Raw genomic sequence first — 13,372 nt, 5'->3', positions numbered from 1 at the left:
AACAACATAAAGGTGGTATATTTTAAATATGTGTTTAATGGCATCTCTTTACTAAGTAACCTATTATTAACAAAGGCAAGTACTTTTGCTACAGAATACAAAGATCAATACTGCTACGGGTGTGGTTGACTCTTATAAAGAATATCACTTTGAATTTGAGACTTTAGTCTTTGGAACTTTATAGATTTTTATGCACCAATAGCTTGTAACACTCCAAAGAGAAAAGAAAAATTTGAGTTGCATCATATGACCCCTTTAAGTACCAATGAGTGGAGCAGGGGCCTTCCATTAGAAATCTTCTGATTTCTGTCTGTCACTGGCTTAACAAGTTATAGTTTTCGTGATTATAGAAAACAATACACTTTTTGTTATTAGCTAGCAGTGTGCAGCACTTAATTAGATAGAGCCAGCACTGATGTTGCATTCCTAAATGCAAATTCACAACAAATGCAGACATTAAGTTTGCTAGGTTCTCTGTGAACCAAACTGCTGAAAAAACCACATAATGAGCTTCTTGCTTAAACTCAATGCTGTGCTTCGCTTTGGAACTCCAGCATGACAGAATAAATATATATTTAATTAAACTGCAACGCAGAGTGTTAGTGCTTTTTTGGTTTATTATGAGATTGGATTTTTGTTTCATTAGAAAACTGTGGTGGAATATTTTAAACTACTGAGGGCCAACATACTCTAGATAATTAACAGAAAAATAATAATAAAAAAACTAAAATAATTACATAAAATATAGCAGGAATATTGTACAGATTCTACATGAGGTGTCTTTAGATCACATTAGTCAGATCAAGCCTGAAAGTGCTGGATGGAAATGACATCATTATTCAGCATCAGATCGGGCGGTAGATGGGTTGGTCAGTCTGATCCAGACACTGTATAAATGATAGTACAGTAAGAAGAGCAGAACAAACTCCTAACAGGAGGAGCTTTAATCATGGCCTATGAGACAGAGGGTCATGAGACTCAATACTGCTTTCCTGCCATCAACTCATCATGCATCAAGGGAAAACACTCCAGTCATGAATATTATATCATATATGTGTTTGCATCATTGCAGTCAGCATGGACTGTTTTTCTGAACCTGCTGGTGATCATCTCCATCTCTCACTTCAAGAAACTTCACAGTCCAACAAACCTGATCATTCTTTCTCTGGCTGTTGCCGACCTTCTTCTTGGACTTTTGATTCCCATAGAGGCCACTAGGCTGATTGAGATGTGTTGGTACTTTGGAGACACTTTCTGTGGACTCTATTCTATATTTATTGCGATGCTTCTCTCAGCATCTCTTAGTAATTTAGTTTTAATTGCTGTCGATCGTTATGTGGCTGTATGTGACCCATTACTGTATCCACAGAAATTAACCATGACTAAAACATTAATAAGCATCTGCCTGAGCTGGATTTGCTCTTCAACTTATAACACTGCCTTTGCAATTAATAATGGATATTTTGACATTTCAAGCAGAAAAAACAAGTGTTATGGAGATTGTTCTGTTATGATGGGTTTTGCTTGGAAAATCACTGATCTTATCATGTCTTTTATTTTTCCTTGTATGCTGATCATATCTTTTTATTTGAGGATTTTCTATGTTGTACATCAGCAAGTGAAAGTTATAAACACCCTGATGAAGGGTGGCAAAAACATAAATGAAGGTTCATTGAGGAGGAAATCTGAGAGCAAAGCTGCTCTGACATTAGGAATCATTGTGACGGTTTATCTGCTTTGCTATATTCCCTACTATATCTGTTCTATTACAGTAATCTCTTCCACAACCATAAATGTTTTGACATGGGTCATGTACAATAATTCAGGTATGAATCCTATGATCTATGCTTTGTTTTACCCATGGTTTAAAAAGTCAGTAAAACACATCTTAACTCTGAAAATATTTCAGCCAGCATCCTCTCTGGTCAACATTTTAGCAGAACATCAATTGTAATTAAACTGGTAAAGCCATCACTATGAAAACAATTTCACATAAACTCCAATTGTTATAAGGTCATAAAGGTAGATAATCATAATAGTTATAATTTACACTACATGTATTTGAGTATCATTGCTGTATGATTCCTACACTATGATGTTCAAATGCAGGTTTTGTAGGTTTTCAGAATTTAACAATTAAGTAAATGTATTTTAACACAGTAAGTTTAAGTAACAAAGTGTTTGTCTGTGTTGCATTAGCTTATTAGGAAAACTGAGCAAGAATTACAAATCTTCAATGTACCGAAATAAATGATTAAGATACATATTATGTACTTTATCCTTCACTTTTATCAGTCATGTTGAATCTGTTAACATAGATAAAAAACACAATGATCAAAAAGAGGACAGTTATATAGGACTGTGTAGGGATCAATTGTTTTATTACCGTGGTTCATCACAAAGTGAATGATTAAAATATCTTACAGGAGACCTCAGAGGGTTAAAACATTTAAAACAAAGTAACTTCAGATTCACCTGAAAGATTTTTAAAGGCTGGAGCTTAACTATTCTATTGTAACTTCAGTGGGCGTGGTGGATTGTAGTCTCACGCAAATACCTAATGCTGTGATTGATTGATCAGAAGGAAGGTAATGCAAACACTGTTTTTCTACAACTTGGCACTTGTCTGGTCTTCAGAGCATCCTTATAGTTTGGTTTCAATGTAGTCCTGCACATTTGCCTCTATTATAACATGGTGACCATGATTTCACCCAGTAAATCATGTTCCTTTATCAAAATCCTTGTTGATCCTGGAGCAACATTCCAATTAGCCAATCAGAATTGAGGGATAACTTTTCTGGAAATATCTGTTTTAGGCTTATGATCAGGGTTAGGTTATACAGCCTTGTTAATCAGCTATTATTTCGCACTGATTTTAGGAATAAATTATTGGTAGAGTTAGGTTTAGGGGTAGGGATTAAGTTTAGTCTATATTTTGGACAGTAATGTTGATCCAGGATCAACAAAAGATGTTGAACATGTCTTACTGGGCAAAATCTTGGCGACCGTAAACTTCTGAAACTTACAGGGTATTTTATAGAACATTGACCTTTTATATGTCAAAAGATCAATTGAATTTTGGTTTTTCAGTTCATGACCCCTTTAAGATACTGGAAAAAGCACAAATGCCAGGGCTTGTCAAAATTTCTCCAGGGCCCTGAAACCAGAGTCTCTTTAAGCCAAGTCATGTCACTCAGCGGCCATCTTTGAAATGCTTCTTGGGCATGCAAGTGCAGCTCCTATCACTTTGTATGGGGAAACATTAAATTATCCCAAACTATTCACTAAGCTTACGATTAAATTTCATATCTGAAATCACCAATGAAATTTGACAACAACTGTGTCATAAATCTTTTGCATTTTTTGCTCAAATAGCATTGCAAAATGTGTATTTTTTTTCAGGCTTGATTAGCCAATGCACATGTGCAGTCCTTAGCGCACTTCTCAGAACACTGACTGGTTCTATAGCAACAGGGACCTTTCTAACGGCAGCTGCAGTGACGTGTTGACTTTACCAATTAGCAATTGGCTCTTTCATTCAGAAGGCGAGGCTTCCTATGATTGAAAAGCTATATTAAGTGTTGCATTTTTCCCAATTCAAAACTGTACGATTGACATGTCTCGGGTATTCTATAGTCTTTGCCAAAAACCCCTCACACTGTGTTTACACAGTGATTCTGTCTACACTGGATGCAGCACGGCCCAACACGACAAATCCACGACAGTAAACTGCTACTGCATTCTATTATTGACGTGCTGACAGAAATTTCAAATTATTTTCAATGCTCTTTTTGTCAAGTCCAGTGTGGACAGACTTTAACTGTTGTGGTGTGACGTAGCTGGTGTAGAGTCGGTGTTAGATGCCAGAGGGTTAAATCACTGGACCTGCAGTAGAAAGCATTAGCTGTTACATCAGTCTGTTGTGTGTGTTTGTCTGTATTTCTTTTGCACCCTCAATGATTGATACACTTGAGAATAATCTCTACATGTGCTCCTTAGGGTGCTGTTAACGCCTGTGCTACATTTCAGAAATAACAAGCCATGATGTCCATAACAGTGCTTTAGAGTTTACTGTGATAGATTTCTTGATAATACAACAAAGGTACTCTGTGTGTGTTTGTGTTTGAGCATGTGACATTTCCACCCATGGGACCCTGCGATATGCCTTAAGTGTTTTCACTTGCAAAGCCATTTTATTTAAATTAAAATGTTGAACTACAGAACTTCTAAATAATATTAATCTATATATTGAGTACTAATGTGCTTTAATACTGTTTTGTTCATTTTCTTGCAGTTGTTAATAAAATCAAAAGCACTCTATACTATAGCTGTTCTATATCAATAATCTTTTTAAATGGGTTGTGCATATTAACTCAGGTCTGAATCCTCTTATCTATTCTTTATTTTAGTCTTGGTTTAAAAACACAGTTAAACACATCTTAAATCAGCCAGCATCCTCTCTGGTAAATATTTTTACCAATCACCAACTGTAATTAAGCTGGTAGTAAACAAGCTAATCAAACTTTCTTTTGCTTTCCTTTCCTTTCCTTTCCTTTCCTTTCCTTTCCTTTCCTTTCCTTTCCTTTCCTTTCCTTTCCTTTCCTTTCCTAACCAAACCAAACCAAACCAAACCAAACCAGTTAGATTGTGTGAACTTAATTTGTCGTTTATGGAACCGCTTTAGCCCCAATTGATTTGTTAGGTTATTTCAGGTCAGGTTTTGGACTTTAGTCCCCACTTTTCCTCAGGTTTCCCTGGTGTTGTTGTGATATGTCATATTGAATCACAGCGTTGATGAGATAACGCGCTAAACCATTTCCAGAGGAGAAATCAATCTACATGTAAAATATTGGTCACAGATTATTGGTCACTTTCTAAACAATACAAGTATACCGCATCCACTAGTAAATATATATATTAATAATAAGTTGTTTTTTTACAAATGCAAATATGTTAGAAATGATGCACACTTTTTTAAATTGATGCATTGCGTCTTTAACTTTTTTGTCGATGCAATGAGCGAATCTGTGAATCTTCCCATCCCTAGGGCTGTGTATCACCAGCAAAGTCACAATACAATACAGAGGCCACTATACGGTACATACTGTATCACAATACAAGACTGCACTGAATTTCACCTCAGCAGAATTTAGTAAAACACAGGGGTTAAAGCAAAAAAAAAAAAGGTTTGCTAAAACAATATCTCCAGGTAACAGGATTTTTAGAAGGTCACTCTCTTCTGTAATTTGCTCATCACTAACTCTTCCTCCCCAAGCAGAAAGTGAAAGAGAAAGTGACACGACATACACCCAAGTCTTGGTATTTCCGGCTCTAGACTCTAACCCACAACCATATGGTTAGGAGTCAAACTCTCTAACCACTAGGCCACAACTTCCCCAGAAGATATGTAAAAAACATACCCTAGGGGAGCAATACCAATGAGAAACTTAGTGTGGTGATGCTTATAGTTTATAGTAAGACCATGTTTGTGCTCTAGCAAGCAAATTATACGGCCTTTCAATAAATACTTCAAAACAGTCTATGTATCACGGAGACGAACCCCGTGATTCCCTCTGCTGGCCAGCAGAGAGCACCCTCACCTGAATATTGACACACACGCATCCATTCATTCAATTACACTGACGACACTACATTTCCCATAAGCCACGTCCTTGGACTCTGATCACCTGCACAGGTGCCACTCATCAGGACTGTGCATATAAGCTGGTCTTCCACAAGAGTTCAAACGCGAAGTCTTGATTTGCTGTGTCTGTCATTTCTGAGCGTTATTACCCGTGTTTGATTTCCTGTTACCGATTCTGCTTGATATCCTCTACGTACCTTTGCTGCCTACCTACGACCCCTTGCTTGTTACTGGATTTTGATTCTCTGTTCTTCCCACGCTGTTGATATTGCTGGTTCTGACCATTGCCTGTATGACTACGAGCCTTTACAATAAAGCCTGCATTATGGATCCCATGTCGAGTTCTGGTTCATTACACTATGATCACAGCAACTCTTCATCCAAATGCTTGCCTGAATGCCATTGGCATTGTGGCTTGAAGAACATGTCACTCTGGCCACTCAATTAAAAACTCTAATCTCTCATGAAGTATGCAAAATGTGTGCAAATTCTGGAAACAGTGGAGTAATAAACATTGAATTGTTTTAATCACACTTTGCCCATAGAACACACTGTATAGTTTGTGCTACTACCTGTGCACATAGGCTAGTTAAGTTCATTCTTTCAAACACACGACTGCTTTGCTTTAAGTGTTCTTTGAAATACTTAGGTAAAAGGATGTAGATTCTATTCATTTTAAACCATGTGTCTTGTGCTAAATTAGGATAACTGTTATATGTATATCTCTTCTAAAATAATTTTTCAAGTAGATTATTGTGTAGTCTAACATTTCCGCAAATCGGTGTCCAGGGCAGATCATACTTAAAGGGGTCATATGATGTTGCTAAAAAAATAATGCAATGTGTTTATGTGGTTTAAGGTTAAAAAACAAATTATTTTGCATATTCCTCTATGCCCTGCCTTTCCGAAAAGTGTTGATTTTTACAAAGCTTATCATTCTAAAAAAGCAAGGTGTGCTCTGATTGGCCAGCTATCCAGTGCTTTGTCATTGGCGAATGCCTCAGGCCTCATGTGACGAAAATGTTATGCCCCTTAACATACTACGATGCTGTCTCCCAGCAGGATGATACTCGGTTCAGCGGCTCTGCTCGTGCACATTCCATCATTGGTTCTCTTTTAGCAGTTCATGTAAAATGGGTTGTGCGCATTTTAACTCAGGTCTTTATCCTCTTATCTATTCTTTATTTAAGTCTTGGTTTAAAAAGACGGTTAAACGCATTTTAAATCAGCCAGCATCCTCTCGGGTAAATATTTTTACCAAACACCAACTGTAATTAAACTGGTACTAAACAAGCTAATCCTACTCCTTTCCTTTCCTTTCCAAACCATACCAAACCAAACCAAACCAGTTAGATTGTGTGAACTTAATTTGTCGTTAATGGAACTGCTTTAGCCCCAATTGATTTGTTAGGTTTCAGGTCAGGTTTTGGACTTTAATCCCCGCTTTTCCTCAGGTTTCCCTGGTGTTGTTGTGATATGTTATATTGAATCACAGCGTTGAACGCGCTAAACAGTTTCCAGAGGAGAAATCAATCTACATGTAAAATATTGGTCACAGATTATTGGTTGCTTTCTAAACAATAAAAGTATAATCGCATCCATATATATATATATATATATATATATATATATATATATATATATAAAAATAATTTTTACTGATGCTGTCACGTTCGGTGATGCAAGAAACACGGAGAGATCCAAGTGCAGGTAAGATATTTATTAAGGGGCAATCCAAAAGGGTAAACAGTCCAGGCAGGGTCAAAACCAGAGAATCCAAATAAACAAGAACGGACAAAACACAAGGCAGGATCAAGACTACGGAATGACAAGACATTAGACAAGGACTCCGTGACACATACTAAGACAGACCGGGTATAAATACACAGAAGGTAATGAGGGAACTGGAGACAGGTGGGGAATAATCAATTAACCCAAACAAGGAGGAAGGTTACCAAATAAGGGAACAGAAGTTCATAAAGTGACAGACACCGTGGGAAAGGGAGACATCTAGTGGAAACCCCGGGAACACAACCCAGACACTGTGACAATACCCCCCCTCTACGGAGCAGCTTCCAGACGCTCCACGACATACAAAAAACAGAGACCAGGAGGGAGGCGGACAGGTGGAGGCTTAGGGGGAGGGACGGAGGGACAGGGAAAAAAAAACACAGGGAACAGACACCAGAAGTGTAAACACAAACCTGGGAGACCAGGAGGGAGGTGGACTGGAGGAGGTTCAGGGGGAGGGACGGAGGGCCAGGCTAACAGAGAGGAACAGGGACAGGAGTGAACACAAAAACAAAAAGCAAAAAACAACATGAAGCCCCCCAGGGCGGAGCAGAAGACCACCACAACCGTGTGGTCCGGGCGGAAGCCCCCCAGGGCGGAGCAGAAGACCACCATGTCAGTGTGGTGGAGACTGGAGTCCCCCAGGGCGGAGCAGAAGACCACCACAACCATGTGATCAGGGCGGAAGCCCCCAGGGCGGAGCAGAAGACCACCACAGCCGTGTGGTCAGGGACTCTGGAGAGTTCACTGGCACCTGACTCGACTCTGGAGGGTTCACTGGCACCTGACTCGACTCTGGAGGGTCCACTGGCACCTGACTCGACTCTGGAGGGTCCACTGGCACCTGACTCGACTCTGGAGGGTCCACTGGCACCTGACTCGACTCTGGAGGGTCCACTGGCACCTGACTTGACTCTGGAGGGTCCACTGGCACCTGACTCGAATCTGGAGGGTCCACTGGCACCTGACTCGACTCCGGAGGGTCAGCTGAGACTCTCATCCTGTGCAGCGGTGCTGGGCAAGCAGCCATCTTGGGCCATGACTCTGGACAGGCAGCCATCTTGTACTGTGGTGCTGGGCTGGTGGCCATCTGGGGTTGTGGCGCTGGAATGGCGGCCATCTTGTACTGTGGTGCTGGACCGGTGGCCAATTTGGGCATTGGCGCTGGGGCAGCGGCCATCTTGTGCTGTGGCGCTAGGCTGACGGCCATCTTGGGCTGTGGCGCTGAACTGGTGGCCAAAGTGGGCATTGGAGCTGGGCTGGTGGCCATCTTGTACTGTGTCGCTGGAACGGTGGCCAATTTGGGCATTGGCGCTGGGTTAGCGGCCATCTTGTGCTGTGGCATTTGGCTGGTAGCCATCCTGGGCAGTGGTGCTGGGCTGACGACCACCCCGCCGGAAGAGACAGGAGTGGCTGGGGCATCCCACTGAAGCCGATGCTGCTGGTAGCGCACAAATTCCCAGAATTCCAGTGTCTCTAACTGCGCCATCTCCTCCTGAGACACTGGATCATCCAGCCCGCCATTGAAATAGTCTTTGAGGGCCGCATCGTTGTAGCCCATGCCCTCGGCCAGGGACCAGAACACCTGAGCCAGGGCACCCACTTCATTTCCCTCTTGGCGGAGGGCGGTCAACCTAAGATACTTGGCTCGCCGCTCCACCATCTTGGCTTGGGAACGGAAAAACGACATACCGCTGGATCTCGTGTTGACGTAGTCCTTCTGTTACGTTCAGTGATACAAGAAACACGAGGAGATCCAAGTGCAGGTAAGATATTTATTAAGGGGCAATCCAAAAGGGTAAACAGTCCAGGCAGGGTCAAAACCAGAGAATCCAAATAAACAAGAACGGACAAAACACAAGGCAGGATCAAGACTACGGAATGACAAGACATTAGACAAGGAGTCCTGACACATACTAAGACAGACCGGGTATAAATACACAGAAGGTAATGAGGGAACTGGAGACAGGTGGGTAATAATCAATTAACCCAAACAAGGAGGAAGGTGACCAAATAAGGGAACAGAAGTTCATAAAGTGACAGACACCGTGGGAAAGGGAGACATCTAGTGGAAACCCCGGGAACACAACCCAGACACTGTGACAGATGCATGTTAGAAACAATGCATCACGATACAAATGCAAACTAAATCGATGCATTGCATCTTTAACTTTTTATGGATGACTGTTTTCTGATCCTGGGAGAGTAGACTACAATGTTGGCTATTCTGACTCACAGACTTTAAGTACGTTTTTAAATTTAAAGGATTTGCCACTGACGATTCAAACGCGAGATTTGAGCAGTGTAGAAAGTAGTGCTTGTCGTTTGTCATTTCTCTGGTCACAAATGCAGAAACAGTTTTATGTTATAAAAGACAGTATAAGTCATTATAATAGGTAATTATTTCCCTACTGGATACAACAAATGCCTCGTTTGTAATGAGTTTTACTGGTTTTGTCTAGTTTGCGGAAATGAATCGGACATTGCATCACTAATAGCTTAATCGCTCAAGAGCTACATTATCTTTCTCAACAAGAGGTGGGTAACATCATTGTTTCTAAAGTTATTAAAGCCACAGCTTCACTGTTAATAGAGAAAGAAGGCAAAACACTGGGCCTTAAATAGTTTGTGCAAAATTGTCCCAGTACTTCAGTACTGTACATTTAATTCTGGAACTAAAATGGTGTGAAAGGCCCTCTTGTTGTAGCCTATATATTACGCTCTATTCATAATTTTTTTAGAAACCTTGTAATTTTCTATTCCATTTTCAAACTGTTTTCTTGTATTCTAATTAAGCAAGGTCCACTGCTGCACAAGTGCCACAATATCGATATGGAGACAGCTGTGTCAAATCTCTGTAACAATACATCGTCGTATTGATGTATTAAAAACAGCACTAGTCCTGACTGTCTGTTATAGTCTCCTAATGTTATGGATGTACACCGTCGTATTGATGTATTAAAAACAGCACTAGTCCTGACTGTCTGTTATAGTCTCCTAATGTTATGGATGTACACAGGACAGACTCGATTGCCGAGTAGAACTCTTTCAGGAGCTTCTATTGCAGGTTGATTCTATGTGAATGTCCCACTTCAGTTTCTAAGACATGGTGGTGCCCAGGAACTTGAATGACTCCACTGTTGTTACAGTGCTGTACATGATGGTAAGTGGGGGAGTGCTGGGGGGTTTCTCCTGTTGTGATTACACCAGACAGTCAGCTCTTTAACCTCCTGTCTGTAAGCAGACTCGTCTCCATCCTTGCCTCCAACTGTGAACCTGAACAGTACTGTACTACTAACTTAAAGATTAAGAACACTGCAATTAATGTCTGTTAAATTGTTAATGCAGCAACTACATTATCTGAATAAGGGATTTAGTTTTATTTTTGTGTGGCTCAATATTTTTAAGTAAACCCTTGCACTTAAATTATTTTAAAGTTTACTGAGTAATGTAAAATTATGTTTAAGTCATTGTAAGCATAGGCATAGCTTGACATCTGAGGTTAATTTGATTTTGTCAGTCCAAATTTTAAATGTATTCAAGCATTTCTGTAGTAAACTTTCAAATTCACACTCTATTCACTCTATTTACCAATCTGTGCAGTAAAACTGCTTAAACGGAACACAGATTGTGAAATTGTATGTTTACTACAGAAATGCCAAATGTATTTAAAAGTTTGATCGACCAAATCGACTGGCTTAGTTTAATCTCTCCATTTGGTTATTGTCCTCAAATACAGATTAGTGAGGCGACAATTTACACATATGAGATTGGGAAAGCCAAGGGGGCACCTGAAGCTGCCACGCAAAGGAAGAAATAACCACCAGACCTGTGTTAAATTCAGTTCCAACTGATAATACAAAAAAAGGGGGGGGGGGGGGGACAAGATGAAAACAATAAACAAAAATGAAATGACTTTCTTTTTCTTTTTGTCAGTTACATCAGAGTGGGCGGTAGATGGGTTGGTCAGTCTGATCCAAACACAGTATAAATGAAAGGAAAATAATGAGAGAAGAACAAACTCCTAACAGGAGAAGACTCACTGATGGCTAATGAGACTGTGTATCATGAGACTCAGTACTGCTTTGATACAATCACCTCATCATGTATGAAGACAAAACGCTCCAGTTTTGAACATAATATCATCTATATTTTTGTATTATTGCTGTCAGTCTGGACTGTGTTTCTGAACCTGCTGGTGATCATCTCCATCTCTCACTTCAAGAAGCTTCACACTCCAACCAACCTAATCATTCTCTCTCTGGCTGTGGCCGACATGCTTATTGGATTTGTGATGCCTATAGAGGCCTTCAGGCTGATTGAGATGTGTTCGTACTTTGGAGGTTCTTTCTGTGCACTCTATATAGTATTTCTGACAGTGCTTTTCTCCGTATCTCTTAGTAATATAGTTTTAATTGCTTTTGATCGTTTTGTGGCTGTGTGTCAACCATTACTGTACCCACAGAAAATAACCACGACTAAAACATTAATGAGCATCTGTCTGTGCTGGGTTTGCTCCTCAGCTTATAACACTGCCTTTGTAATTAATACTGGAAATTTGGATGCTTCAAACAGAAGAGATGTTATGACAGGATTTGTCTGGAGAGTCGCTGATTTATTTGTGGCTTTCATTTTTCCTTGTATTCTGATCATAACTTTATATATGAGGATTTTCTATGTAGTACATCGCCATGTAAAAGTTATTAACTTACTAATGAAGGGAGGTAAATGTTTAATAGAAGGTTCAGTGAAGAGGAAATCTGAGAGCAAAGCTGCTCTGACATTAGGGGTCATTGTAGCCGTTTATCTGCTTTGCTGGATTCCTTACTATATCAGTTCTATATCAGTAGCCTCTTCCACAACCAAAAACATTTTGACATGGGTCACGTACACTAACTCAAGCCTGAATCCTCTTATCTATGCTTTATTTTACCCTTGGTTTAGAAGAACAGTTAAACACATCTTGACTCTAAAAATATTTCACCCAGCATCCTCTCTTGTCAATATTTTTACAGACCATTAGTTGTAATTAATCTGGTGAAGATGCCACTCAAAGTAGATCTAGATTTATATTTGTAATTCACACTACATGCACTTTAATAATATTTTGCTCAGTTTTGAAGAGTAGGTTTGCTGTTGTAATCTCAAATTGTGATGATATCACCTGAGGATATCAAACTGTGATGATATCACCAGAATTTAACGGTAAATTTCATTTATCATACTGAAAAAAAGTGAAAGAAATTTCATGAATCATTTTGCAATGACTCCTCAAGCTACTGCAATAAGTTAAAGATACATTATGCTTAACCTTTTTACATCAGTCATGTTTCATCTGTATTATAGATCAAAAACACAATGACAAAAAGAAAACAGTCATTTAGAGTCATGTAGAATTTATTAGAGTCAAATGTATTATCATGGTGGTTCATCAGAAAGTGAATGATTAAAATGGCTTATAATACACCTAAGAGGGTTACAAATCTGAAACAATGCAACTTTAACTTACAATCTGTTTCATGAATGGAGCTATGCTAAAAAAGAAAGGAGAAGAAGAGTAATGAAAGGTAAGAAGAAAAATATGAAATATCTTAATGTAACTTTTTTAATGAATTGATGTATTTGTTGTTTCATGGAAATTGTTGTGAATAAATAAATAAAGGAAATTTTACACTGCTTTTACTAATTATCCAGTCAGCTTTGGCAGCTTTCATGTGACTTTTCAAATAGTTTAGTGAATAGATTATTTGCTGTATCAAAATTGACTCACTTACTTTATTAGCGACACACACACACACACAAAATGTTCTTCAGGGGTTCTTTGGGGTGGTCGAGGTGCTATATTGCACTGCTACCATATAAAAAGAACCTGTTATGCCCAGTGTTGGGGAGTAACTAGTTACATGTAACGGCGTTACGTAATTTAATTACAAAATA

General features: G+C 39.4%; 1 protein-coding gene and 1 pseudogene across 1 annotated transcript; both read left to right on the top strand.

Moving 5' to 3' along the window:
• Positions 1-895: 895 nt before the first annotated feature.
• Positions 896-1,954, top strand: LOC132126912 (trace amine-associated receptor 13c-like; annotated as a pseudogene).
• Positions 1,955-6,664: 4,710 nt separating this feature from the next.
• Positions 6,665-12,532, top strand: LOC132127017 (trace amine-associated receptor 13c-like). Its single transcript, XM_059538637.1, has 3 exons — positions 6,665-6,772; positions 10,355-10,372; positions 11,508-12,532. Exons 1-3 carry the CDS (start codon positions 6,665-6,667, stop codon positions 12,456-12,458), a joined length of 1,077 nt encoding a protein of 358 aa, XP_059394620.1. The 3' UTR covers positions 12,459-12,532.
• Positions 12,533-13,372: the final 840 nt, after the last annotated feature.

Source organism: Carassius carassius, chromosome 45, assembly GCF_963082965.1.
Source record: "Carassius carassius chromosome 45, fCarCar2.1, whole genome shotgun sequence".
NCBI lineage: Eukaryota > Metazoa > Chordata > Actinopteri > Cypriniformes > Cyprinidae > Carassius > Carassius carassius.
Note: the sequence above shows the minus strand (reverse complement) of the source record. Positions and strands in the feature narration are given on the sequence as shown.